The 27,785-nt window shown below is 47.2% G+C and overlaps 1 protein-coding gene across 1 annotated transcript in view; it reads right to left on the bottom strand.

Moving 5' to 3' along the window:
- Positions 1-329: 329 nt before the first annotated feature.
- Positions 330-27,785, bottom strand: part of syne3 (spectrin repeat containing, nuclear envelope family member 3) — a 68,639-nt gene continuing 41,183 nt past the window's right edge. The window contains exons 12-22 of the mRNA XM_080783340.1: positions 26,932-27,075; positions 26,399-26,533; positions 24,283-24,444; positions 23,577-23,749; positions 17,795-18,549; positions 17,366-17,494; positions 16,500-16,789; positions 15,894-16,058; positions 13,849-14,082; positions 11,612-11,671; positions 330-761 (exon numbers count right to left, since the gene is read on the bottom strand). Of these exons, the coding sequence (XP_080639466.1) occupies positions 570-761; positions 11,612-11,671; positions 13,849-14,082; positions 15,894-16,058; positions 16,500-16,789; positions 17,366-17,494; positions 17,795-18,549; positions 23,577-23,749; positions 24,283-24,444; positions 26,399-26,533; positions 26,932-27,075 (2,439 nt within the window). The 3' untranslated portion in view covers positions 330-569. The remainder of the gene's footprint in view (positions 762-11,611; positions 11,672-13,848; positions 14,083-15,893; positions 16,059-16,499; positions 16,790-17,365; positions 17,495-17,794; positions 18,550-23,576; positions 23,750-24,282; positions 24,445-26,398; positions 26,534-26,931; positions 27,076-27,785) is intronic.

The following is a 27,785-nucleotide window of genomic DNA, read 5'->3' as shown; positions in this document are numbered from 1 at the left end:
GGCATAAAGGCAGACACAGCTGCACGACATGAGGCTAATTAATTAGAGCGCCAGAGAGAGAGAGAGAGAGAGAGAGAGAGGTGTGTGTGTGTGTGTACGGGTGTGCGTGTCTGCGTCAATTTAACCCATTATGACCTGGGAACGATTCGATAAATATCTTCTACATCCTGACACTTCTCTGAAAAAGCTATGTTTCTATGTCAGTCGTTCTTCGATTCTTCAAAAATAGCAGACCTCGTAGCGCGCCACTCGGTGGCGCGCTACGAGCTTGTAGATCTGCTATTTTTCAATAGCTAAAGCATAACATAATGCTAACACCAAAAGGGGTTTCCGCCCAAAATGGGTTAATTAGAGAACCAGAGAGAGAGGAGTGTGTGTGTGTGTGTGTGTGTACAGGTGTGCGTGTCTGCGTCAATTTAACAAAAGGTGCAGACGGATCAGAAGTCAGCAGAGAGCGATCGAACGTCTGCGCTACATATTGAAGTGGACTCGGTCCCAGACCTTTTTTTGGTTTGTCGTTTGTCTGGTGGTATTTTCCGAGGCCATAGTCCCGTCCCGTGGTGGCGGCTTCACGTGGGCGGGGGTCCGTCGTAGCGCAGCATGATGTTGAAGGAGCGGGCGAAGTTGTTGGTGAGGGAGCAGGAGGGGCCGTCGCCCCCCATGAAGGGCAGCAGCGACAGGAGGAGGAGGAGGGCCATGAAGAGGAGCCACAGGGGCAGGACCACGCGACACACGCGCTGGAGGAGGCCCGGGGCCTTCCGCTGCAAGGGGAGGCAGGCAGGCACACACACACACACACACACACACACACACACACACACACACACACACAGACGGACACACACACACAAGCACACACACACACACACACGCGTCAATATGGAGGGCATTCATAACTGAGAACAGGTATATTTTTGGATTGATTTCGATCCAAGGGCCCAGTAACTGTCTCGCTGGGATTGAACATGTACATATACTTACATATACATAATATGCTTTCGTTCTTTCATCATAAGCTCTGGAAACGGTCCCACGTCGTTGCGATGATTTTATTTTATTGACCCCCCCCCAAAAACATGGATGTTTTTGTATGATCAGCTCCAATACAATTACAATACAAACAGTACGTTTTTTTGGATCGAGTCTGTCTAGTCCCGGACCGAAGGACGGAAAATAACCGATGACGTCGCCAACGCAGAAGCGAAGCGTTGCCTGGTGACGATAACGGCAAGAGCCGGTAAATAATCATTATTATTAAACACTATAAACCCTTATCTCGTCCAATCTCGCCCTAGGCAGTGAAACTGTTTTAATAAATAAATAGGCGTGTGTTGACGGGCTGGTTAGGTTTGGTTTCCAAGCACAGGGACGAAGGGACCCCTCCGTCTTCCGTGAATGGACGTGACGACTGACGGAGGGGCCACGTTTGAGGTCGCTTCTATTTGTTGACTACTACTAGTCTCTCCCCTCATCCGTTCCGAGGCGGTTTGGAGAAATATATTCACCGATCTAACGTCCATGATCAACGCACTTCAAGAGCCTGCAGACAGTGCAGAGGCTTCAAAAACAACGCTGCTAGGAGAGTGCGTAAATACGTGTATCCAACATCACACCCACCCTTGCCACCCACCCACCCACCGTTCACTGCACTGGCTCCCCATCCACATCACACCCACCTTCGCCGCCCACCCACCCACATGTGAAACCAACAGCACGCCCACACGCTATTAAGAAACATGATGATGAATGCCGACACCGACCCGATACGAGGCTCATCTCTCTCACCACACATGTAGCTCACTCCGTGTCTCTGATTCAGTGAATCACCACTGCCACTCGCCCCCACATGTGCATTTAACCTTCTGAACACCAGCATCAGCATCAGACCGCTGCCTTATCAACCTGAACGCAACACGGCCCACACACACACACACACTCACTGACGCCTTAACCAGTAGCTGTGGGGAAACGGTGGCCCCTCGCGGCCACGTCTGGAACTGCAGGGCGGGGCGAAATGCCATGCACGGGGGGGGGGGGCATTTGGGGTAACTGGGGTTTAATGATAATAACGGAACAGTTTTGTTTCCACCCATTCTGAAGACGTACAGTAACACATACTGTACGCCGACTATGGCCACACACTGCACTATTGCACCTCGCCAGATGCCTTTCAGAAAACGTGCACAAAGACAGGGCAACATAAACAAACACAAAGGTATGTATTTAACGTCAAGTGTGAAGAAACAGGGCCTTAAAGATGGTGTGCACACGACATTCTCTCAGATGCCTCGCCTGCCTCGGTGAAGATTAATGTAATCAGCAACGTTGGTAAATGCCATCCGATCTGCAAATGTACAACTGCTGCAACACCCACAGTGACAGTACAGTACAGTACAGGAGGAGAGAGAGAGAGAGAGAGAGAGAGAGACGACTAACCGCTCTAGCCGATTATAAAATCAGATCTATTCAAATGTTTTTGCGGCCATTCACTGATATGACAAAATAAAACAAAATTACGAAAACACGCTTCTCGGCGATTCGATTAATCCAAAAAGAGTAATCGATAGTAATTCTTAGGTGGAACGATCACTAATAAAATAACTGACAGTTGCAGCCCTATAGTTCCAAAAACCCGTTTTTAAAATGTGGTGAATATATATATATTCTTTCAGAGCGAATGTTTAAAACTCAAAACCTTGCTTCTGGGGAGTCCTTGGAACAACATATTTTTAGATGGGGATCGGTGGCCAATTACATAACATTTCTGGGGGTCCTTGACATGACACAATTTCAGAACCACTAATATAGAAACACAGGGTTTTTCTGAAAACTGTCATGATTTAGAAGGACATTTGTATAGTTGTAGTCTTTCTGAAGTCCTGTCCAGTGTTCTGACGTTTGGCCTCATCAGAAGCAATGACCAGGAGCCCAGAACATTGTTCCATGATGTAATGCAAAGCTAGTGAAAACCTTCACTTTGGGGGAAAACAAAGGAACCAGTCATTGATTTTTTTCTCTTTTTTCTTCTCCCAAGCTGTTTTCATCCAAACTCATCATCATGAAGGTGGAGATAGTCCAGTCCTGCAATTAGACCGGGCGTTCATGTGGATCATAATAAACTGGGAGTAGGAAAAGTACATAATAAAAGTCCAGTCCAGGTTTCTTCAGGAGACGTGAGAACTTTTTAGATATGTGGTTTATCAAAGCCTTCTGGTCCTCATGGCTACTGTCCTGGGGAGAAACATGAATGCTCTGGCTTGCTGGGGGAGAAGCGCCACTCGCTGACCGCAAAATATAGAAACAAATTGACAACAAAAAATAATGATAGACTTAATGACCCTATGCAGCTTCTGTGTAGGTGATAACCTTCACAGAAGGTTCACAGAATAACTAGAAAGTGCTAATGTTAGCCAATTAGGATGGAATATGAAATATCGGACAGAACCGTCTTGAACACATGACTAGAGATAGTGTGTAACGATTTGTGGGATTTTTGGACAAAATCTGGAGGAGTAATATTAAAGAAATCACACCCGTGTGAACTGAGTGGTGCACACACGGACAGAGTTCAAAACATACTCTCTCCCCATGCCAGATTATGGCCAGTTATGCTGGGGTGAACAACTGAAAACGGTATTCTGTGCTTGTAGACCATCGAGACCTTTTTCATTACATGACGTAGTAGATATTGTATTGCACTGCGATCGAGTTATTGATTTGTGCCGGTGCAATAAACAAAGGATTTCATTATGGTGTCATTGGTTAACATGGGGTATCTAATCTAGTTCCCCACCTCAGGGACTAATACAACTGCCCAGTCAATGTTCTCATTCTCTCCCTGACCTCAGTGTGTCGCGTCTTAAAACCTCCCTCAGACAAGACCCTCCTGGAGACCCCTATACAGCTCAGCTCGTCACTAAGGGGCGGCAGGGCTTTTGCAACCAGGGGCCCCCGCTCTCTGGAAGGCCTCATACCAGGGGTGGGCAACTGGGGGCCCCCCGCCTTCACTTAATGTGTCCATCAGGTTAATGTCAGAACACTGATATATTGGTTTCAGCCGTTTACAATTCCACAACCCGCTTTAATTACTTCAGTCTAAATTAGTAGCTCATTGCTCAATACAAGTACTGTATAATTAAAGGCATTTGAAATGACATAAAAAGGTAAATTTTCCAATTAAAAAAGAGCAAAAGATTATTCAAGATTTCAATTCGAATATGGTAAAAAATGGCCCTATAGGGAGTGAGTGTGGAAATATAGTGGCCCTCTCCGTCGTCAAAGTTGCCCAAAATCAGTATCCACGTTTAAATCTCCTGAAAACCCAACCTCTATGTTGAAGCCTTTTCTTAACAATTCAATTCAATTCATTGAGGGCTTATGGTAGGGGAAATAGCCAATAATGCGTTTTAGCACAAAATAACACCTGGACCTCTTTGGTGGGGACGTAACAACTACAAATAAAAGGTAAGAAAGCCTTCTAAGCATGGAATTCTCCTTTAAAGGGACACTTCACCCTTTTTGCAAAAAAATATATGTTAATGACGTTTAGAAGCTTTAGATCACTTTCCTGGGGGTATTTATGTGTGTAATATGTGGTTTTAGATATTTTAGATTGTAGCAGTGAGCCTGTTGTCTCTGATGTCATGGACACTGGGCTCACTTCCTTCCTGGACTAAATGTTGTCTCAGTAAGACAGCTCTCCCCCTATCCACAAGGAGGAGCAGTGCACCAAATAATTATGGGAATTGTAGTCCAGGAAGGTAGTGAGACCAGTGTCCATGACATCAGAGACAACAGGCTCACTGCTACAATCTAAAATATCTAAAACCACATATTACACACATAAATACCCCCAGGAAAGTGATCTAAAGCTTCTAAATGTCATTAACATATATTTTTTTGCAAAAAGGGTGAAGTGTCCCTTTAAGTGAAGGACATTTAAGTGCATGTGGTCCCCGGGCCGCCAGTTGCCCATGTAAGGTGAAGACGGTGAGCACTTCAAAACCCCCAGTGTCAGAATGCAGAAGAAACGGTGATTTAAGACTCTCTGAATGTGTCATGGTTGTGTCAGCCAAACGGGCTGGTGTTAGGAGTTCAGAAACTGCTGATGTACTGGCTTTTTTATGCACAATCATTTCTTGGGCAGTAGTTCTCAAAGTCTTTTTTATATATTGATAAACATTTGGCCACAGACCCCCCCCCCCCATCTGTGTGCCAGGGACGCCCAGAAGAGAAGATTTGAGTTAAAAAAGAATTATCATCAAAAATAGCAGATGTTCAAGCTCACAGTGCGGCACAAAGTGAGGCTCTGTGAGCTTGTTTATCTGCTATGAAACAGACACATTTTGCTGGAGGGAGGGGGGGGGGGGGGTTACAGAGAGGGGGGCGCACTTCATAGTATGATAAAAAAAAATCACACCCGTGTGAAGTATGGGGCGCTCTTATCATCATACATCATCTCATTCCGGCCAATCACAATTTGCGTCTTCACTTTTGTCCTCAATGTTTGTGTTTACACATACACTCAAAACTATCTAACAACGTGTCATTTTTGCCCATTTTTTGATAATAAAACAGAAATTCAATTTTTGCTGTAAATGTGCTCTAAATATGGACGTCAGGGTTTAATATGATTAAAGAACGCCGCTTTCCATTTGGAGCCTAATTAAATACCAGCCGCGCATCTCGCTGGTGTCAAGAGGGGATGAAAACATTGACCCCTGTTGGTGTTCTAAGCATCATCTTATACTTTAGCTATTGAAAAATAGCAGATCTACAAGCTCGTAGAGCGGCACTGTAGGTCGTGAAAATGTGGCGCAAATCTTTGAATATATATTCTTTCAGAGTGAACATTTTTAGGTCCCTGGACCCCAACACATTTTCAGATGGGGGGCCTGCGGCCAAATACATATAATTCTAGGGGTCCTTGACATGAAAACGGTTGCGCACCACTGACGTATAAACACAGGGTTTTTCAGAAAACTGTCAGGATTTAGAAGGCATTTTTTTGTAGAATCGTCTACAGGGTTAAATAGGGTTAAATAGCAGCAGTGTAACAGCTTAACCTGTCTACAGCTGTGGGTTAAATAGCAGCCGTGTGTCTCTCTGGTGTCACAAGAGGGGATGAAAACATTCATGGAGGGATTATGAGAGGAGTTCAGATCCAATCACGCTGATTGCAGCCCCGATGCGTCATTACATGTCCACTCTATCTGAGTCACTACTCGTAACGAGGCGTTCACATTGAAACGAGTCCCGACCTTTTATTTACCAGATAGTCTCTGTCGGGAGGAAGAAGAAAACGTTGCTTTTCAGGAGTCAAATTCAAAATGAGCAGATCTACAAATGTTCAGACCACTAGGTTACACTTGACCTAACACTTGTTGCAACTTGCAAGTTTGTCCACTGAGGGAGATGGAGAGAGAGGGAGAGAGAGAGAGATGCTCTCTATGTCTCTCTTTCTCTGTGTTTGTGTCACAAAGCCTTTAGGAATACCTAAACTGAACAGAGGGTCTCATCTGCTCCTTTAGGACTACCTAAACTGAACAGAGGGTCTCATCTGCTCCTTTAGGACTACCTAAACTGAACAGGGGGTCTCATCTAAAATAGCTGATCTACAAGCTCACACTGCATCGCAACGCGTCGTGAGCTTGTAGCCTGATCGACTATTGTTGCTCAATCTTCGAAGGAATGCAGAGGTGTCATGTGGCCAATTAAAAAGACAAAAGAAGATTGCTTCATTAGTTTCCGAGGCCCAGAGTGGATGGACAAGGACTGCACCGCAGGCCCAGATACTTTACACAATGTGAACAACAAACCACTCCAAACGGAATAGGGATGAATTGAACCACAGCAGTGGTGTTAGAAGCCACAGGTCAATACTGTGGGCGAAAGAGGAAGTGAAACTCTGCATGACTCAATACAAACACTGCTGGTGCAAAGGTATGTGTGTGTGTGTCACATTTGACCTCTGACCTCTCAGTTCATCATGCATGTGTGCACAGGAGAGACAGAGAGTTGCTTAAGAGTAAGTCATGGTACACGCACACACGCACGCACCTTTCTTCTGCAAACATACCTTGTGCAGCTACTGGAGCTTTTACAGACATGTCCCCTTATTGCGTGTCTTTACGGTCTTACTGATGAATTGGTTCAACGGACCACTCTCAGAGTTACGGGGGTCCTTGAAAAAAATCAAACGTCTGAGGACCACTGTGCTAGTCAAGTGGACTCCTAATATGTCTTACATATTCTGAAGAAAACCTTGACTTCACAGTAAGAGCATTATATTATAATGAGGCCAGGTCTTTGCCACAGAGAGACCTGTCCATATGCATTATTTATGACAGTCACCGGAAGGGTTCCTGAACATCAAAGTGGCTTAATGTACCTACAGCTGTTCACTGTGGGGTCAGAAATAATGAAGATAACCCATTGAGCTCTGAGGGCCCCATTCAACACAAATCTAAATCACTAGTTCTCAGTAGGAAACCCCAGAATTACATGTATTTGGCTGCGGACCCCCCCCCCCCCCCCAATCTGAAAATGTTCTGTACCAGGACCCCCCCCCCCCCCCCCCCCGCCCCCACACAGTGTTAAAACACATCTCCAAGTCATTAACACTTTTTTAAAGACTTTTCAAATATCGCACTGTGAGCTTACAGTACGTAGGTCTGCTAGTTTCTGATTAAACCACTGTTCTAAAAAAAAAACCTTAGTTATGTTGCTATATATATATATATACTGTATACATAGCTAAAATATAAAATGACACGGGTGCTTTCCCCGGTGGTTTTAATTAATGGGCTAAAAGGCACAAACTGACAGGTTGTTAAACGTATCGCAGTGTGTCCAGTGTGTCCACTCGCATTAAAACGCTCAGCGTCGCAAATCAAAATGGAACCAATTTCCGGGCTCAAGCGCCTGGGTTATGTCATAGCGGGGAGCCCCCCCCCCACCAGGGGGGGGGGCACTCCAGGGGGGGGGGGGGGGGGCACTCCACTGTATCTACTCTGCTTTCTGAAGCAGCCTTTCAGTCCTGAGTCATTTCCTCAGAGTTGACACACAGTACAGTAGACATTGAGTACAGTAGACATTGAGTACAGTAGACATTGAGTACAGTAGACATTGAGTACAGTAGACATTGAGTACAGTAGACATAGCATTGCAGGGCATTCCTGGCTGGACAGTGTTCACCATTTCAAGCACGCACTGGGCCAGAAAGCGTGTCTAATTCCTCAATTCAAATAGAGAGAGAGAGAGAGAGAGAGAGAGAGAGAGAGGAGAGAGAGAGAGAGAGAGAGAGAGAGAGAGAGAGAGGAGAGAGAGAGAGAGAGAGAGACAGAGAGAGAGAGAGAGACAGAGAGAGAGACAGAGAGAGAGAGAGAGAGAGAGAGAGAGAGAGAGGAGAGAGAGACAGAGAGAGAGACAGAGAGAGAGAGAGAGAGAGAGAGAGAGACAGAGAGAGAGAGAGAGACAGAGAGAGAGACAGAGAGAGAGAGAGAGACAGAGAGAGAGACAGAGAGAGAGAGAGAGAGAGAGAGAGAGAGAGAGAGAAAAAGGGTCCACTATTATTACTGCCAGGCTTAACCCATTCTGACCTGAGATCAGATTCATACGAGGTTTCCACTGGACACACACTGGTCTGATGAACCCATTCTGACCTGAGATCAGATTTAAAAATGTCAGTCGTTCTTCGATTTTTCAAAATAGCAGACCTACAAGCTCGAGCTATGAGCTTGTAGATCTGCTGTTTTTCAATAGCTAAAGCACGACATAATGCCAACACCAAAACGGGTTCCCGTTCAGAATGGGTTAAGTGGACCGACTGGGAACCGGTCCAAAGTACCGCTGACTGCATGAGGTCGCCGGAAGAACGCACAGCGGGAATCAATGAGGATATCGTCTCCGCCGGGCGGCGGGGGAACAAGTACTCAGTTGTTTTACTTATAGTTAAAAAGTACCAATACTGCAATTTAGAACTACTTCATTACAGAGAACTACTACTAAGTAAAAGTACACGGACAAAGCTGTTCCTTGGAGTGGTTGCACCACAAAAAAAAACACCTGTGTGAACGGAGTGGTGCAACTCCCCTCTCTCCCTGCCTCTCTCTCTCTGTAATTAGCAGGCAACAGTGCAACACTATCTCTCTCTCTCTCTCTGGCACAACAGCGCAACTTTTGCCCTACTGGTACTCTAAACATATTCACATTGGGTTGGGAGACGGACATTGCTGTTCCTTGGAGTGGTTGCACCACTCAAAAACCCCAGGAGGGAGCGTTTGGTCTCAGCTGAGTGAGCCCAGCGTCAGCATGGGGTCACATGGGGGGTGAGGGGGTGGATTAATCCCATCATGCAACACTCCACTGGGCGCTGAATTAACAGTGGACTCGTATAGCGGAGACTCGGTGCCAATAAATAAATAAATAGTTCATGAACTTAAAGCGGCCATAGCTGTCATCACAAATGTGATGAGGTCAGCACATTTGGGCACATTTGGGGCGAGGAGTGTTTTTCGTGCAAAAATAATGCTTGGAATGCATTCAGAATCATGACAATGCATGTTCTCCCCGTGTCCCCTAGGGTAGGTACCCTCACAAAGAAACATGACGTAATCCTGGTCTCTAAACTGCCTCCCCCTGGCCAGCCGGGGCGCCTGATGGAGGGGAAAGGAACTGGTCTCTAAACTGCCTCCCCCTGGCCAGCCGGGGCGCCTGATGGAGGGGAAAGGAACTGGTTGGAATAACGTGTTCCTTCCACGCGCTACGTCCAACCAGGGAAACTCCCCCCTGTCAGGTGTAAAGGAGCAACTTGGACACTCAGGCATGTAGGGAGCATGAGTTAAGTCCGTTGCTCTCCCCAGGTTGGCGGAGGGTGTGTAGAGCCCAGGATCACAGTAGATGATTGGCACAGGGGTGAAAAATGGGTTACAAAATCGTGGGATAAAAAATATAAAAAAAGAAAAATCATCATCAAAAGAATCATGAAAATGTCACATGATGAAATGTGGACATTTTTGCCTTATATTGGTTGTCTATGGTGTCGTATACAAAAATGTCCGTATCGTTTTTTCTGCAATGTTTCCTTCAGAGCAGACCAACTCATTCTGTGGACCTTAATGACCTTAAAGTGAATACATAAAACACAAATAAAAACATCACAGGTTAATCTAATAATATGAGCTTTTGGGCCTGTGGCTCCACGGCTATAATAGTGTTAAAGTTGTTAAGTATTCTATTTAGAATTCTTTAAACGTGGTCTTTTTGTTGCACGGGGGGAAGAAATAATAATGCCACCTCAGGAAGTTCCCAGAGAAACATCTGTGATAGTTGGTGAGTTAAGATGTGATAGTTGGTGAGTTAAGATGTGATAGTTGGTGAGTTAAGATGTGATAGTTGGTGAGTTAAGATGTGATAGTTGGGTGAGTTAAGATGTGATAGTTGGTGAGTTAAGATGTGATAGTTGGTGAGTTAAGATGTGATAGTTGGTGAGTTAAGATGTGATAGTTGGTGAGTTAAGATGTGATAGTTGGTGAGTTAAGATGTGATAGTTGGTGAGTTAAGATGTGATAGTTGGTGAGTTAAGATGTGATAGTTGGTGAGTTAAGATGTGATAGTTGGTGAGTTAAGATGTGATAGTTGGTGAGTTAAGATGTGATAGTTGGTGAGTTAAGATGTGATAGTTGGTGAGTTAAGATGTGATAGTTGGTGAGTTAAGATGTGATAGTTGGTGAGTTAAGATGTGATAGTTGGGTGAGTTAAGATGTGATAGTTGGTGAGTTAAGATGTGATAGTTGGTGAGTTAAGATGTGATAGTTGGTGAGTTAAGATGTGATAGTTGGTGAGTTAAGATGTGATAGTTGGTGAGTTAAGATGTGATAGTTGGGTGAGTTAAGATGTGATAGTTGGTGAGTTAAGATGTGATAGTTGGTGAGTTAAGATGTGATAGTTGGTGAGTTAAGATGTGATAGTTGGTGAGTTAAGATGTGATAGTTGGTGAGTTAAGATGTGATAGTTGGTGAGTTAAGATGTGATAGTTGGTGAGTTAAGATGTGATAGTTGGTGAGTTAAGATGTGATAGTTGGTGAGTTAAGATGTGATAGTTGGTGAGTTAAGATGTGATAGTTGGTGAGTTAAGATGTGATAGTTGGTGAGTTAAGATGTGATAGTTGGTGAGTTAAGATGTGATAGTTGGTGAGTTAAGATGTGATAGTTGGTGAGTTAAGATGTGATAGTTGGTGAGTTAAGATGTGATAGTTGGTGAGTTAAGATGTGATAGTTGGTGAGTTAAGATGCCTGGGGAGACTTTTAGCCCTGAACTCATTATGCAATCCATGTCCATTTGGCATGCAGCGTATATATATATATATAAATAATACAGCCAAAAAGACTCTGGCAGGCCAAGCTCTCTCTGCTCATCTTCTGGCTGACCTCCTCCTCTCTCTCGCTCTCTGCCTCCTGGCTCTGACTGTGCATAATCGTCGTCTCAGTCTAATAATGATGGCCTCTGCACATATGGCTGTTTGTCTGCGTTTACAGGTCTAGTGAAAACTAATGTCACGGAACCTTTAAATGGATGTCACGGAACCTTTAAATGGAGTATATAGTGTACCTTTTGTACCTGCTGCTCCTTCAGTGTCTTGGTGGTGCGTCCCTCCTTGCTGGCGACGCCCTGCAGAGAAACACACACAAACACGCCACAGTCAATACATAACCGGCAGGGGAAGAAAGTACTGACATGTGTTACTTAGACCAGGGGTAGGCAACCTTATTGGCACCAGTGCCAACATTGGCACAAAGGAGGGTGATCACTGGCACACTGGCAAGTGTGTGAGAGAGTATTTTTGGGTTTTAAATAAACTATTAAAAAAAAATGCAGTCAAATAAATGAAGTCCCTCACATTTTTGTATAAATTACATCCTGCATTCTACATTAATTAAAACTGAACTCTGTTATTGCCTTGGCTCTAATGATCATTATAACAACGTGAAAGAAAATATTAAAAAATTAGGAGAAGGAGAATCTGTGGACAAGCAAAATATGTTGGAATTTTTCACGTGGCGTCATTAAAATTAATGAATGTTGATATGGCACACTGACTATCTATGATTACTAAAATAAAAACATGGCACTTCATTTAAAAAAGGTCGCAGACCCCTGACTTAGACCCATTTAGACCTGAGGACGGTTCTACGAATGTCTTCTGAAAAACAGCATGTTTCTATGTCAGTCGTTCTCAAACATTTTCATGTCAAGGACCCCCAAAAATATATGTAATTGGCCGCCGACCCCCATCTGAAAATATGTGGTTCCAGAAGCAAAGATTTGAGTTAAAAAGTTTGCTCAGAAAGAATATATATTCAAATATTTGTGCCACATTTTCACGACTTTTCAAAAATAGCAGATCTACAAGCTCTGCCGGGCTATGAGCTTGTAGATCTGCTATTTTTCCAACAGCTAAAGTATAACATAATGCATAAAACACCAACAGGGGTTCATGTTAAGCCTTCACAATGGAACCTGGATATTTTGATTCATAACAATGATGTCACACTGCCACCTTGTGGTGAATTGAGAACAGTGTGAGCTGATAGACCTGCTATTTTCACTACATGTAAGTAACACTTTATTTTTATGTACAGACAGACAGACAGACAGACAGACAGACAGACAGACAGACAGACAGACAGACAGACAGACAGACAGACAGACAGACAGACAGACAGATTTCCCCCCATTGTTCCTTGGTTTCCAGCCGACAGAGTTAGCCGATCTACAAGCTCACAAGTGACTAAAACTAACACTAAAACATTCCGGGTGACTAAAATGTGACTAAAAACTAAATGAAAACTATTCGAGAGACTACGACTAAAACTAAAATAAAAACTTGCAGCCAAAAACAACAGTGACTGCCAGTGGCCGAGGGCATACGTGTCCTCCTGACCCAGATACTATAAAGCTCCCTCATTGGATAGATGGCTCAGACACAGATTACACTTTTTTTTGTTTTTGTTTTTTGTGAGAATTAAGGGGAATTTTTACTGCAGTCAAATTCTCCTCTTTGCTTCCAGGCAAAACTTTGGAAGTGAAATTCAAAAAAGATTAGTTGCAGTCCAAATTTAGAACACGCAGGGGGGAAAAGTTGACATTCTTCCACTGCTCTGTGGAGTATGACATTATGACATTTACTCGACTAAAACTAAGACATTCCAGGTGACTAAAATGTGACTAAAACTAAATGAAAACTAATCATGAGACTAAGCCAAAAAGATCCCTCAGCTCTCTCCTCCTCCTCACCTTTTTCCTTTTTTTTTTTGTTTTTAATATATTTTTTATCCCACCATTTTTCACCCCTGTGCCAATCATCTACTGTGATCCTGGGCTCTACACACCCTCCACCAACCTGGGGAGAGCAACGGACTTAACTCATGCTACCTTCATGCCTGAGTGTCCAAGTTGCTCCTTTACACCTGACAGGGGGGAGTATCCCTGGTTGGACGTATAGCACGTGGAAGGAACACGTTATTCCAACCAGTTCCTTTCCCCTCCATCAGGCGCCCCGGCTGGCCAGGGGGAGGCAGTTTAGAGACCAGGATTACTGCATGTTTTTGTGAGGGTATCTACCCTAGGGGACACGGGGAGAACATGCAAACTCCACACAGAAAGGCCCTCCTCCTCACCTTGACATTGAGGCGGACCCTCACCTTGACATTGAGGCGGACCCTCACCTTGACATTGAGGCGGACCCTCACCTTGACATTGAGGCGGACCCTCACCTTGACATTGAGGCGGACCCTCACCTTGACATTGAGGCGGACCCTCACCTTGACATTGAGGCGGACCCTCACCTTGACATTGAGGCGGACCCTCAGCTCTCCCACATCCTTCAGTTTGGACTTGTAGAGCATCCAGCGGTATCTCAGCTCCTCCAGGTCGTCATCGCCGCCGATGCCGCCCGTCACCCCGCCAACGCCGCCACCGCCACCGCCGGCCGCCGCCGCGGCCCCGCCTTCTTCCGCCACGCGTCCCTGGAGCAGCATCTGGAACTGGTCCTGACCCCAGCCCACCCCTGACCTCAGAGCCTGGGGGGGCACGGGGGAGGAGGAAGCAGAGAGAGGGTCATTAGGCCCATTTAGACCGGGGGACGATTCTACTAAAATGTCTTCTGAAAAACCCTCATGTTTCTGTCAGCGGTTCTCAAAATATTTCTTGTCAAGGACCCCCCCCAGAATTACCGCATCTGAAAATATGTGGTTCCAGGGACCCCCTCGGAAGCAAAGATTTTAGGCAAAAAACGTTCGCACTGAAAGAATATATATTCAATGATTTGCACCACATTTTCACGATTTTTCAAAAAAAATAGCAGAACTACAGTGTTGTCTGCACTACACTTTGAGGAGAAATGCAAATGACAGTGAATGAACAGTGCATTAGGGATATTTACATGAAGTAATAAACACAATACATCATTTTTAAATAAAAAGAAGCTGCAGTCCATTAACTTGAAGAGAGCACCGAGGGACACCAAGCATTAGTCATTACTGAAGTGATTGATTCTATTAGACACTAGAATAGCATACAATAATGTGAGTCTTTTTGATACAGAGACAGTCATGGTGGCAGGACTACCTGTTCAGGAGAGGACAAAAAGAAAAACAGTTTCTTTCTTTTCTCCAAAATGAATTAATAGCACAGGCAGACTCTTCACATACTATGTCTGAAATAAATGTGAGAGCTGAAATTTACATTTTAACCCATTTTGGTGTTTTAAGCATTGTCATACTTTAGCTATTGAAAAATAGCGAAAATGTGGCGCAAATCTTTGAATATAATATTCTTTCAGAGCCGAAGTTTTTTAACTAAAATCTTTGCTTCACAGAAGACGTGTAAATATGAAATGAATGCTAAACCATGGAGCTATAGGTGTAATGTTAAGAGTCAACATAAGTGACAGAAGAGTGTCTGCTAAATGCGTAAATTGTAATTGTTTGTAAATAGTTTCTCTGCACGCCACAGAAGCATATACTAAGACAGTCGAGACTCAATCAATCAATCTATCTCAGTTCAATACCCAAAGGCATAGACAAGGCAGTTGAAAGGTCTTAACCAAGCAAAACAAATGTGATTATCAAGCAACAAAAAACCCTAACCCTAAAAAGAGTTCGCCGTCTCAGCCATAACGGTAACAAAGATAATGACTCTTAATCCGTCGTCTCTCAGTACACACACACACACACACACACACACACACACACACAACGCTCATCCTGTAGCTAATGACTACAGATCCCATAATCCCCAGCCTGTTGATCCAGCTTGGCACCGTCAACGACGAATGAGACAACTTATTCACCTCACGACAAAAATCTCATGATATTTAATTGACTAAAACTATACAAACACTAAAAGATTCCAGGTGACTAAAATGTGACAAAATCAAAATGAGAAGCATTCAAGGGACTTATGACTAAAACTAAATTTGCTTCCAAAAACCAACAAAAAGAAGGGAACAAATGAACACACGTTTACGCACCTTGAGCGTGTCCTGGGAACAAATGAACACCCGTACGCACCTTGAGCGTGTCCTGGGAACAAATGAACACCCGTACGCACCTTGAGCGTGTCCTGGGAACAAATGAACACCCGTACGCACCTTGAGCGTGTCCTGGGAACAAATGAACACCCGTACGCACCTTGAGCGTGTCCTGGGAACAAATGAACACCCGTACGCACCTTGAGCGTGTCCTGGGAACAAATGAACACCCGTACGCACCTTGAGCGTGTCCTGGGAACAAATGAACACCCGTACGCACCTTGAGCGTGTCCTGGGAACAAATGAACACCCGTACGCACCTTGAGCGTGTCCTGGGAACAAATGAACACCCGTACGCACCTTGAGCGTGTCCTGGCGGTTCTTGAGTTCTTTGGCACTGAGCGCCGCTCCTCCATCGGCGGCGAGGACGCCCGACAGCAGCTCGCTCTCCCGGAGAAGCCAGGCCTCAAACTCGCTCCTCCTGGCGCCATACTCGCCAGCACCCAGAGGCTGCCCCGAACTCGCCTGAAGGACCCCCGAAATACAGCAAAAAATGAACGGCACAGCCAAGATGACACTAATTCACAATTTAAGAACGTTTAAAACTGGTACTGTATGTGCTGGCACACCACACACAACACAGCAGATCAACTAAGCTCACAAATGCATCAACGTTACTGTATAGGTCTGCTATTTTCACGTGTTTGTGAGGGACACCATTATGGAACGCTTAAAACGATTCAGGACGGGAACCCCTTTTGGTGTTTTAAAGCATTATGTTATACTTTAGCTATTGAAGAATAGCAGATCTACAAGCTCGTAGTGCCTCAGGTATAAATGGGTTTTAACAAAATGACAAATACGCATACAACAGTACAACATGCATCAATATTATCTAATATTCCTTGAAATTGAGCCTGGACAACATTCACTGAAAAAAGAGACAGATAGATGGCACTGGCGTACCACAGGTGTGTGCTCCGCTGCTGTTGCTGAACTCGACTCATTCGTGGCTGTTTCTCTCCTGAAGAGCATGAATGCGCCTCCACCCTGTCCCAGCCTCTCTCCACCCTGTCCCAGCCTCTCTCCACCCTGTCCTAGCCTCTCTCCTCCCAGCCTCTCTCCTCCACCCTGTCCCAGCCTCTCTCCACCCTGTACTAGCCTCTCTCCTCCACCCTGTCCCTGCCACTCTCCACCCTGTCCCAGCCTCTCTCCTCCATGTCCCAGCCTCTCTCCTCCACTCTGTCCCTGCCACTCTCCTCCATGTCCCAGCCACTCTCCTTCACCCTGTCCCAGCCTCTCTCCACTCTGTCCCTGCCTCTCTCCACTCTGTCCCTGCCTCTCTCCTGCCTGTCCCAGCCTCTCTCCTCCCTGTCGAAGCCATTTTTCTCCTCCCTGTCCAAGCCACTCTCCTCCTCCCTCTCCCTGCCTCTCTCCTCCACCCTGTCCTAGCCTCTCTCCTCCCTCTCCCTGCCTCTCTCCTCCACCCTGTCCCAGCCTCTCTCCTCCCTGTCCCAGCCTCTCTCCTCCACCCTGTCCCAGCCTCTCTCCTCCCTCTCCCTGCCTCTCTCCTCCACTCTGTCCCAGCCTCTCTCCTCCTCCCTGTCCCAGGCGTTCTCCTCCACTCTGTCCCAGCCTCTCTCCTCCCTCTCCCTGCCTCTCTCCTCCACTCTGTCCCAGCCTCTCTCCTCCTCCCTGTCCCAGGCGTTCTCCTCCACTCTGTCCCAGCCTCTCTCCTCCCTCTCCCTGCCTCTCTCCTCCACTCTGTCCCAGCCTCTCTCCTCCCTGTCCCAGCCTCTCTCCTCCTCCCTGTCCCAGGCGTTCTCCTCCACTCTGTCCCTGCCACTCTCCTCCCTGTCCCAGGCGGTCTCCTCCACTCTGTCCCAGCCTCTCTCCTCCCTGTACCAGCCACTCTCCTCCACCCTGTCCCAGACGCTCTCCTCCACCCTGTCCCTGCCACTCTCCTCCCAGCATCTCTCTTCCACCCTGTCCCAGACGCTCTCCTCCACCCTGTCCCTGCCACTCTCCTCCCAGCATCTCTCTTCCACCCTGTACCAGCCACTCTCCTCCACCCTGTCCCAGACGCTCTCCTCCACCCTGTCCCTGCCACTCTCCTCCCAGCATCTCTCTTCCACCCTGTACCAGCCACTCTCCTCCACCCTGTCCCAGACGCTCTCCTCCACCCTGTCCCTGCCACTCTCCTCCCAGCATCTCTCTTCCACCCTGTCCCAGACGCTCTCCTCCCAGCCTCTCTCCTCCACTCTGTCCCAGCCTCTCTCCTCCGCTCCTCTCCTCCGTCTCGGCCGGTCCTTGTCTGTAGCGGCCGCCAGCGCCTTGTCCCTGTGTGGCCCAAACGACCGTCGTGGACCCGTCCTCTCCCGCTCTCCCTCCGCTGGCCACGGCGTCGGCCAAGTTCAGACCGCCCGCCGGCCTGCCGCTCTGCCCGCTCTGACCTCCCGAGGAGGAGGAGGAGTCTCTGAACGCGCCCCTGGAGGAGGAGGAGTCTCTGAACGCGCCCCTGGAGGAGCTCTCGTCGCCCCCCGCCTCCGCTCCCCAAGCCAGAAGATCCACTTCTTCGACTCCGAACCGCCCCGAGGGGCTGTGGCCGAGTGCGTCCTCCTCCTCCTCGTCCCGTCCGGCGCTGCCCAGCTCGCCGCTCCCCCGGAGCCACGCCGGAGCGCCCTGAACGTAGCGCGGGCTGTCCTTCTCCTCCTGGAGCCACGCCGGAGCGTCCTGCCCGTAGCCCGGAGCGCCCTGCCCGTAGCGCGGGCTCTCCTTCATGGCCACGACGGTCACCCTGACGCCGGCCTGTCCTTCCTGTAGCTCCGGGCTGTCGTAGGCCCCGTGGCCGCCGTGGCTCTCTCCCGGGGGACTGTCGTCCATCAGGTCGTCCTCGTCCCCCAGCGACAGCAGGGTTTGGGTCAGGCTGGGCTGGCCCCCCGCCGAGGGCCCCTCCCCTCTGGTCCTCTGATCGGCCCGCTCAGAGTGGGACGGCTCCACGGAGCTGCTCAACAGCCTGGGAGGAGAGAGAGAGAGGGGGAGGGAGAGGGAGAGGGAGAGTGTTGTCGATTAAATAATCGTCCAAAGATGAAGGAATGACAAAGTTCTTCAGGGTGAAGTATTGAGAATTTTTTAACCCATTCTGACCTGAGATCAGATTCATACGAGGTTTCCACTGGACACACACTGGTCTGATTAACCCATTCTGACCTGAGATCAGATTCTAAAAATGTCAGTCGTTCTTCGATTTTTCAAAAATAGCAGACCTACAAGCTCATAGCGCGCCACTCGGTGGCGCGCTATGAGCTTGTAGATCTGCTATTTTTCAATAGCTAAAGCATAACATGATGCTAACACCAAAACGGGTTCCCGTTCAGAATGGGTTAAATAATCGTCCAAAGATGAAGGAATGACAAAGTTCTTCAGGGTGAAGTATTGAGAATGTATTAAGAAGATTCAGCTGACTAACAACATACAGAGAGTGAGGAACAGGAACAGGCCTCCTCCGTGCCTGTTCCAGCAGACTCTCCGGACGCAAGCCTCCTCAAAACCCTATTCTCAGACAGTCCTTATAGTCTTGTTCCAACAGAGATGCGATACTAACTGGTCATTTAAGGATCTGTTCTAAAGATAAGGGCGACACACAAATAAGTATACCTCTGCTGACCGCGTGGAGGAGTCAAGTCAGCTGTTGGATTGACAGCTGCATGAATTAGACTGAGCACATTGGTGAGCAAAGAGACTTAACCCATTCTGACCTGAGATCAGATTCTATAAAAATGTCAGTCGTTCTTCGATTTTTCAAAAATAGCAGACCTACAAGCTCGTAGCGGGCCACTCGGTGGCGCGCTATGAGCTTGTAGATCTGCTATTTTTCAATACATAAAGCGTAACATGATGCTAACACCAAAATGGGTGCCCGGTCAGAATGGGTTAATGGAAGGAAGATAAATACACAATAATATTAATAATAAGAGAGAGAGAGGGGGAGGAGGAGGAGGAGGAGGAAAGAGAGAGAGAGAGAGAGAGAGAGAGAGAGAGCACCAGGTCAAGGCTTTTTCACTAGTATGTTAATTAAACAGGCTGTCAGAACCAATTTGATAATATGAATTAAATTTCGAAAATGAAAAAAATGAATATTGCTACTAAATTAACAATGCTAAAATTGCCATTCGAAAGTACCTTTTTATATTTTATTTTACCCGCTCGCTTAAAACACAATCAGCGCCGGGATTTCCTTAAAAATGGCCGCTTTTACTCTGTAAGCCCCCCCCTTCCGTTCCAGACAAAAACCGGAAGACATATTTTTGCTTGCTTATACCTCGCTAAGACTACGATATAAGTCGCTGATGATCGCTCACTTCATATTTTGAACGAGAGGCATGTTGTTGAAGTCAGAAATGCAGAGCTTTAGTATCCATCTGGTCAAAGCCACGGAGAGCTCCTTAGATTACACACGCCGAGCCTTTCTTTCTGATCCATATACAGGGAAGTGAACGACAACGCACGTGAGCAGGATGAATTCCTGTTCTGTTCTTTAACTATATAGAAGTGTCTATTTGTATGTCTCTAAATGTTTTGATTGAACATGGTGGACCCTGTTGTAAACAAGTGTAATGCTTAATTGGGTTGGCCACTCACAGTTAACAGTCTTTGTATATTGAGTTTGTGCTTGAAATGTACTGTAATTCTGCAAAATGTTAATATTATATTTCAATCAAAAAAAAAAAAGCGAAGAGCAAGGTGACCTTGGAGGCAAACTAAAAAAAAAAAGAAAAACATTCAGAATATTTTCTCTTGATATCAATGAAAATGCGCTAGGACGTGTGTGCAAGATTTGGCATCGACCGGGTTTTAACGGTGCCGGAGATTAACTGGGGACAGACGGGCACGCACGCACGCACACACACACACACACACACACACACACACACACACACACACACACACACACACACACACACACACACACACACACACACACACACACACACACACACACACACACACACACACACACACACACACACACACACACACACACACACACACACACACACACACACACACAAAAAATCAAGCAAAACGAAAACAGATGTCTCATAGAACAAAATGTAAAAAAGAAAAAAAAAGAATCTGCTGTGATTTAGTTGTCTAGTGAGCGTACACTACACTCTGATCTCCTGTATCTCCCAGCTCTCCTTTTGCCATATTATATGCTTGAGTTCCTTGACTGACAACCGTGAATTCCTCCCCGAGGACAGCTTGCCTACTACCAAGTGTCTGAAGTTGGACTTTAACCCATTCTGACCGGGAACCCGTTATGACGTTAGCATCATGTTATGCTTTAGCTATTGAAAAATAGCAGATCTACAAGCTCATAGCGCGCCACCGAGTGGCACGCTACGAGCTTGTAGGTCTGGTATTTTTTGAAAAATCGAAGAACGACTGACATTTTTTAGAATCTGATCTCAGGTCAGAATGGGTTAATCAGACCAGTGTGTGTCCAGTGAAAACCTCGTATGAATCTGATCTCAGGTCAGAATGGGTTAAGCAGATTTCACAGCTGAGTGGCGGGCTCCACCAGAATACACAACGAGTACGGAGAGCCTCCTGATGCCTCTGAACGCCTCTAGCCAAGCGGTGATGGACAAGCTGATCTGTGTGCCGTGCTTTCAATGTGCACGACGTAACGCACAGAAGCAAAACTTTGATTTGACTTTTTTAGTCATAGTCTCTGGAATAAAACTTTTCTTTTTGTCACACTTTACTATAGTCATCTGAAAGGTTTCAGTGTTAGTCAAGTTTTAGTCAACTTTAAAGGGACACTTCACCCTTTTTGCAAAAAAATATATGCTCCTCCTTGTGGATAGGGGGGAGAGCTGTCTTACTGAGACAACATGTAGTCCAGGAAGGCTCTACAGAGCCAAATGACGTCACATTGTAGGCTCTACAGAGTCAAATGACGTCACATTGTAGGCTCTACAGAGCCAAATGACGTCACATTGTAGGCTCTACAGAGCCAAATGACGTCACATTGTAGGCTCTACAGAGTCAAATGACGTCACATTGTAGGCTCTACAGAGACAAATGACGTCACATTGTAGGCTCTACAGAGACAAATGACGTCACATTGTAGGCTCTACAGAGACAAATGACGTCACATTGTAGGCTCTACAGAGTTTTATTCGGCTCTAAAATAAGAGTATGAAGCGGCCCTTAGTCTGGCCGTGCTAGGTTCTCCCTCCACGGTTTACACCGGGGGGAAATCAGCCCTCAGCTGCTTCTGACAGAAACATAGGGGGCGAGGAGGCGCTTCCCTGACTTTGAGTGGTGTCTTTCTGACAGAATTACCAGTCTGGTAACTAACTGCCTGGGGAGGGGAGGGAGGGATAGGGATGGAAGCCTCCCTCCCATCCCTCCTCGTATTTCTGAAAGAAGGCGCTTATAAGGGCTGATGCATGTGTGTGTGTGTGTGTGTGTGTGTGTGTGTGTGTGTGTGTGTGTGTGCGTGTGCGTGCATGCACACGTTGGGTGCGATGGAGGTGGTCGTCATCAACATCAGTGTGTGTGTTTCAGGTTCTATAGACACAGGAGTGACAGGGAGCTCATTCTCGCTTGTCATAACATGTTGTGTTATCATGCGTGCCTGACTGTCTCGCTTGAAGCGTTTCAAATGCATGGATCTTTTGTTGCTGCAAAAACAAATAAAGGATATATATTATATATAGTTATTTTCCCTTGGATTTGGTCGCTCGGTATTCATAGCATGACAATTGTGCGGCGGCACGCACGGCTCGCCCTTTTATTGTCTGTCCTATAGCTTCATGAATATCCTTCACGCCGAGGGTTATTTATCCCATTTAGACCCCGAAGACCATTCTACAAAATGTCTTCAGTTTTCTGAAAAACACATTTTTCATCTTTTTTTTATATATTTTTTATCCCACGATTTTGTAACACATTTTTCACCCCTGTGTCAATCATCTACTGTGATCCTGGGCTCTACACACCCTCCGCCAACCTGGGGAGAGCAACGGACTTGAACTCATGCTTCCTTCATGCCTGAGTGTCCAAGTTGCTCCTTTACACCTGACAGGGGGGAGTTTCCCTGGTTGGACGTATAGCGCGTGGAAGCAACACGTTATTCCAACCAGTTCCTTTCCCCTCCATCAGGCGCCCCGGCTGGCCAGGGGGAGGCAGTTTAGAGACCAGGATTACTGCATGTTTTTGTGAGGGTATCTACCCTAGGGGACACGGGGAGAACATGCAAACTCCACACAGAAAAACACATGTTTCTATGTCAGTGGTTCTCAAACTGTTCCCTGTGTGTAGGACAGAATGGGTTAAGTAAAGGGCATCAATACGAAGGTAGACATGTTGCAAAAACCCCAGAGCTCACAGTATGGGAATTACTCGCGCGACGTGAACGCTGATATTTTGCGCACCACACACACACACACACACACACACACACACATACATCGACACGCGTCTGGATGTTTCTGTCGGTGACTTTTGCGTTGACTTCAAATACCGTTATTCTTCAAACGATAAGGACCTGGGGCTGAGATGCAGCCTGTGTGTGTGTGCGTGTGTGTGTGTGTGTATCACTATAATTGTGAGGTTGGTTCAAAGTTTCCCACAAATATGGGACCAGATTTGACTGAGATCCTGCCATCGTGCAAACTCCATGCTTTTCACCAGGAGAAAACTATTATTTTTTTCATCCAAAATGAGTAAATAGCACAGGCTCTTCACATACTAGAGCATGTCTGAAATAAGTGTCAGAGATGAAATCGACATGTAAATATGAAATAAATGCTTAGAGACCACAGAAGTGAACCTTTCAAGCCTGGTTTCTCAACTCGCTGTTTCTCTGCGAACGAAAATTAAAAAAAATCCAATGACATGCAGTCCCTCAGTCAAATGTAGTCACATATCGTACAATTTGACAAGAAAATGTTTTAGCTCACAACGTGTGTGCTTGTAGATTGGCTGCGTTCTGCAGTACTTTATGCGTGCGACGTGCGTGCGGTTTACCTGTAGATGTTGAGGCTGAGGTCGTGCAGGGCCAGCCAGGACGCCCTGAGGCGGTTCATGTCGCGTACGATGTGAACGCGACCGTCCTCCGACGTCCGCTCCAACACGCCCTGACCCTGAGCCTCCGTCTGGTGCAGCTGGAGCTCCTTCTCCGGGAACTCACCCAGTGCCCTCTGGGGAGAAGGGCAGGACAAATTGGTTGGGGGGGGGGGGGGTTAAAGTTGTTAATCATAAACTAGGCAAAAGTTTGAAATATCCGTGTTACTGAATATGAACCTCGCTTTGTCTCACCCCCACACACTTACCCACCCACCAACCCACCCACTCACCACCCCCCCCCCCCCCCACTGTTTTTTTAATGAAAACACGGATTTTCCTGGAGGGTTACACATGCCAAAAATCTGATCTTGAACAGGGGACACATTAGCACATTCCACACGCGGACAGGGACACTACCTTGACATATAAATACTAAGTAGATGAGCCTGGGGGCTTTCCTTATTTAAAGGGAAAACAGTAAAAACCCAAACAACGAAAGTAAAACTCAGGAATAAACTGGAGAAAAATCTAAGAGTGGTTAGATCAGGCTTCCCCCGGATACATGGCGAATGCACTCATTCAGTGTACTGAAGTCCTTCAGTCCCCCCCCACACACACACACACACACACCCACCCACACACCGACCACCCACCGCCCCACACCCACCTGGGCTTCGTGCTGCCGGTGGTCCACGCTCCACTCCCCCTGGGGGCTGCGGTAGGACTCCATCTTCTGCTTCATGACCATCAGCCACTTCTCCACGTTGAGGAGGCTCTCGTGGAAGCTCTCGTGCTCGCCCACGCTCTCCTCGCTCTCGCTCACCTTCACCTGACACAAAATAAATAAATAATATAATAACGAATAGAAGTAGTCACATATCTTTGCCTTTGAATAATTGAAAGGCAACTGACTAGACTAGAGTGACATACATTTATCACATTTCTCGGTATGCATAATTAAAAAGAAATCCAGTCTTAGCCCTAACAGCAGGGTTTCCTGCACAATGTTCTTGGCATGGCGCTGCGCCATGCCTGGAATTATTTGCGCCATGCCAAGCTATCATATAACTCAAAAAAGAGTGCCTCCCCAGTGTGCCCCTGAGTGCCTCCCCAGGGTCTCCCCAGTGCCTCCCCAATATCTCCCCAGTGCCTCCCCAGTGTCTGCCCAGTGCCTCCCCAGTGTCCCCCCCCCCCCCGAGTGCCTCCCCAGTGTCCCCCTGAGTGCCTCCCCAGTGTGCCCCTAAGTGCCTCCCAGTGTCCCCCTAAGTGCCTCCCCAGTGTCTCCCCAGTGCCTCCCCAGTGCCTCCCCAGTGCCTCCCCAGTGCCTCCCCAGTGCCTCCCCAGTGTCCCCCTGAGTGCCTCCCCAGTGTGCCCCTAAGTGCCTCCCCAGTGTCTCCCCAGTGTCTCCCCAGTGCCTCCCCAGTGTCCCCCTGAGTGCCTCCCCAGTGTGCCCCTAAGTGCCTCCCCAGTGTCTCCCCAGTGCCTCCCCAGTGTCTCCCCAGTGCCTCCCCAGTGCCTCCCCAGTGTCTCCCCAGTGCCTCCCCAGTGTCTCCCCAGTGCCTCCCCAGTGTCCCCCTGAGTGCCTCCCCAGTGTGCCCCTAAGTGCCTCCCCAGTGTCTCCCCAGTGCCTCCCCAGTGTCCCCCTGAGTGCCTCCCCAGTGTGCCCCTAAGTGCCTCCCCAGTGTCTCCCCAGTGTCTCCCTGAGTGCCTCCCCAGTGTGCCCCTAAGTGCCTCCCCAGTGTCTCCCCAGTGCCTCCCCAGTGTCTCCCCAGTGCCTCCCCAGTGTCTCCCCAGTGCCTCCCCAGTGTCCCCTCAGTGCCTCCCCAGTGTCCCCTCAGTGCCTCCCCAGTGTCCCCTCAGTGCCTCCTCAGTGCCTCCCCAGTGCCTCCCAGTGCCTCCCCAGTGCCTCCCCAGTGTCTCCTCAGTGCCTACCCAGTGTCCCCTCAGTGCCTCCCCAGTGCATCCCCAGTGTGCCCCTGAGTGCCTCCCCAGTGTCTCCCAGTGCCTGACCAGTGTCTCCCCGTGCCTTCCCAGTGCCTCCCCAGTGCCTGCCCAGTGTCCCCCAGTGTCCCCCCAGTGTCTCCAATCGCAATACAAGAGCAATAATACGAATTAATCTTAATTTATTAATCCTATTAATTAATTAAAAATTTCGACACGCGGCCCAAGGCCGCGCGCCATAAGCTCCCCCCCCCCACGCCCAGCACCATGCCAAAGCTTTTTCCTGCAGGAAACACTGAACAGCCTTGTACAGTAGATAACAGTCTTACCCTAACAGCCTTGTACAGTAGATAAAAGTCTTACCCTAACAGCCTTGTACAGTAGATAAAAGTCTTACCCTAACAGCCTTGTACAGTAGATAACAGTCTTACCCTAACAGCCTTGTACAGTAGATAACAGTCTTACCCTAACAGCCTTGTACAGTAGATAACAGTCTTACCCTAACAGCCTTGTACAGTAGACTCCAGTCTTACCCTAACAGCCTTGTACAGTAGATAACAGTCTTACCCTAACAGCCTTGTACAGTAGATAACAGTCTTACCCTAACAGCCTTGTACAGTAGATAACAGTCTTACCCTAACAGCCTTGTACAGTAGATAACAGTCTTACCCTAACAGCCTTGTACAGTAGATAAGTCTTACCCTGACAGCCTTGTACAGTAGATAAAAGTCTTACCCTAACAGCCTTGTACAGTAGATAACAGTCTTACCCTAACAGCCTTGTACAGTAGATAAAAGTCTTACCCTAACAGCTTTGTACAGTAGTTACAGTAACAGTCTTACCCTGACAGCCTTGTACAGCAGCTTCCAGTCGGCGTGCAGCGTCTCAAACTGGGTCCTGTTGGTGGCGCTGTTGGACACCAGGGTCTCCAGGGCTGTGATGTGAGCATCACACTCCTCCAGGTCCTTCTGGATCACCTGGTGGGACACATGATGAATTTACAATCATGAATTGCATTTTCTATAGAGCTTTTCCAAGTGCTCAAAGCGCTTTACAAGCGGTTCATTCAGTCATACATTGGGGAGGTGAAGCGGCGAACAGTCGACGCCAGCGTCCTCACTTCCCACATTCACACACGGACGGTGGCGAGCTCACACCGACCGACTCACTGGAGGCAATGTAGGGTTCAGTGTCTTTGCCCGAGGACACTTCCACATGTGGACAGGAGGAGGAGCCGGGATTCGAACCGCCGACCCTGCTATTTTTTTCAATAGCTAAAGTATTATAACACAATGCTTGAAACACCCCAAAGGGGTTAATTCTCCCGTCCTGAAAGGGTTTTAACTGGCTGTTAAACACAAGTCCATAAACGCACCCTGAGTTGGTCCGCCTGGCTCTTCTTGGCCAGGATGTCTGGCTGGAGGACGCTGGCGGCCACCAGCCTCTCCCTGAGGACGGACAGCGTGGAGCGGATGGACTCGTGGGCATCGCCGAAGTCTTTGGTCCTGGAGATCAACCCCTGAGGGGGAGGGGAGGGAGGGAGGGAGAGTTCTTTACATGTGGCTGGAAGGATAAGGCTCTCTGGGTCAGACACATTCAAGAGGGCTTATTTGTATTCGTCACTCTCTCACACAGGGTACAAGCAGTGAAACGTTAACCCATTCTGACCTGAGATCAGATTCTGAAAATCTCTTCTACATCCTGACAGTTTTCTGAAAAAGCTATGTTTCTATGTCAGTCGTTCTTTGATTTAAAAAAAAATAGCAGACCTACAAGCTCGGTGGCGCGCCACTCGGTGGCGCGCTATGAGCTTGTAGATCTGCTATTTTTCAATAGCTAAAGCATAACATAATGCTAACACCAAAAGGGGCAGATTGGTCGGGCTCTATAAAAAGCCCCTAGATTAGATGGGGGGGGGGGGGTGTGTCAAAATATATATATTTTTTACTCGTTCAATTATAAAATAGCTAGGCTGACATGAAAAGCTTTTAGAATTCTTTGAATTTCGTCAACTAAAACTATGCCATGAAATGACTAAACAGAGCGTCACCTTTCATGACAACGCCAGGCCCAGGAAATAACTCTCAATGCATTTTCCCTCGTAGACATTTCAAAACGTATTTATTTAAAGACCTTTTAAGCGTCGTACGAAGCCAACTCGAGTCATGACAGATCATGACAACAAACACAATGTTTTGGACCAAACAAATAATTACAAAGAAGAGAAAA

Source organism: Protomyctophum bolini (genome assembly GCF_963924005.1).
Source record: "Protomyctophum bolini genome assembly, chromosome: 15".
NCBI lineage: Eukaryota > Metazoa > Chordata > Actinopteri > Myctophiformes > Myctophidae > Protomyctophum > Protomyctophum bolini.
Note: the sequence above shows the minus strand (reverse complement) of the source record. Positions and strands in the feature narration are given on the sequence as shown.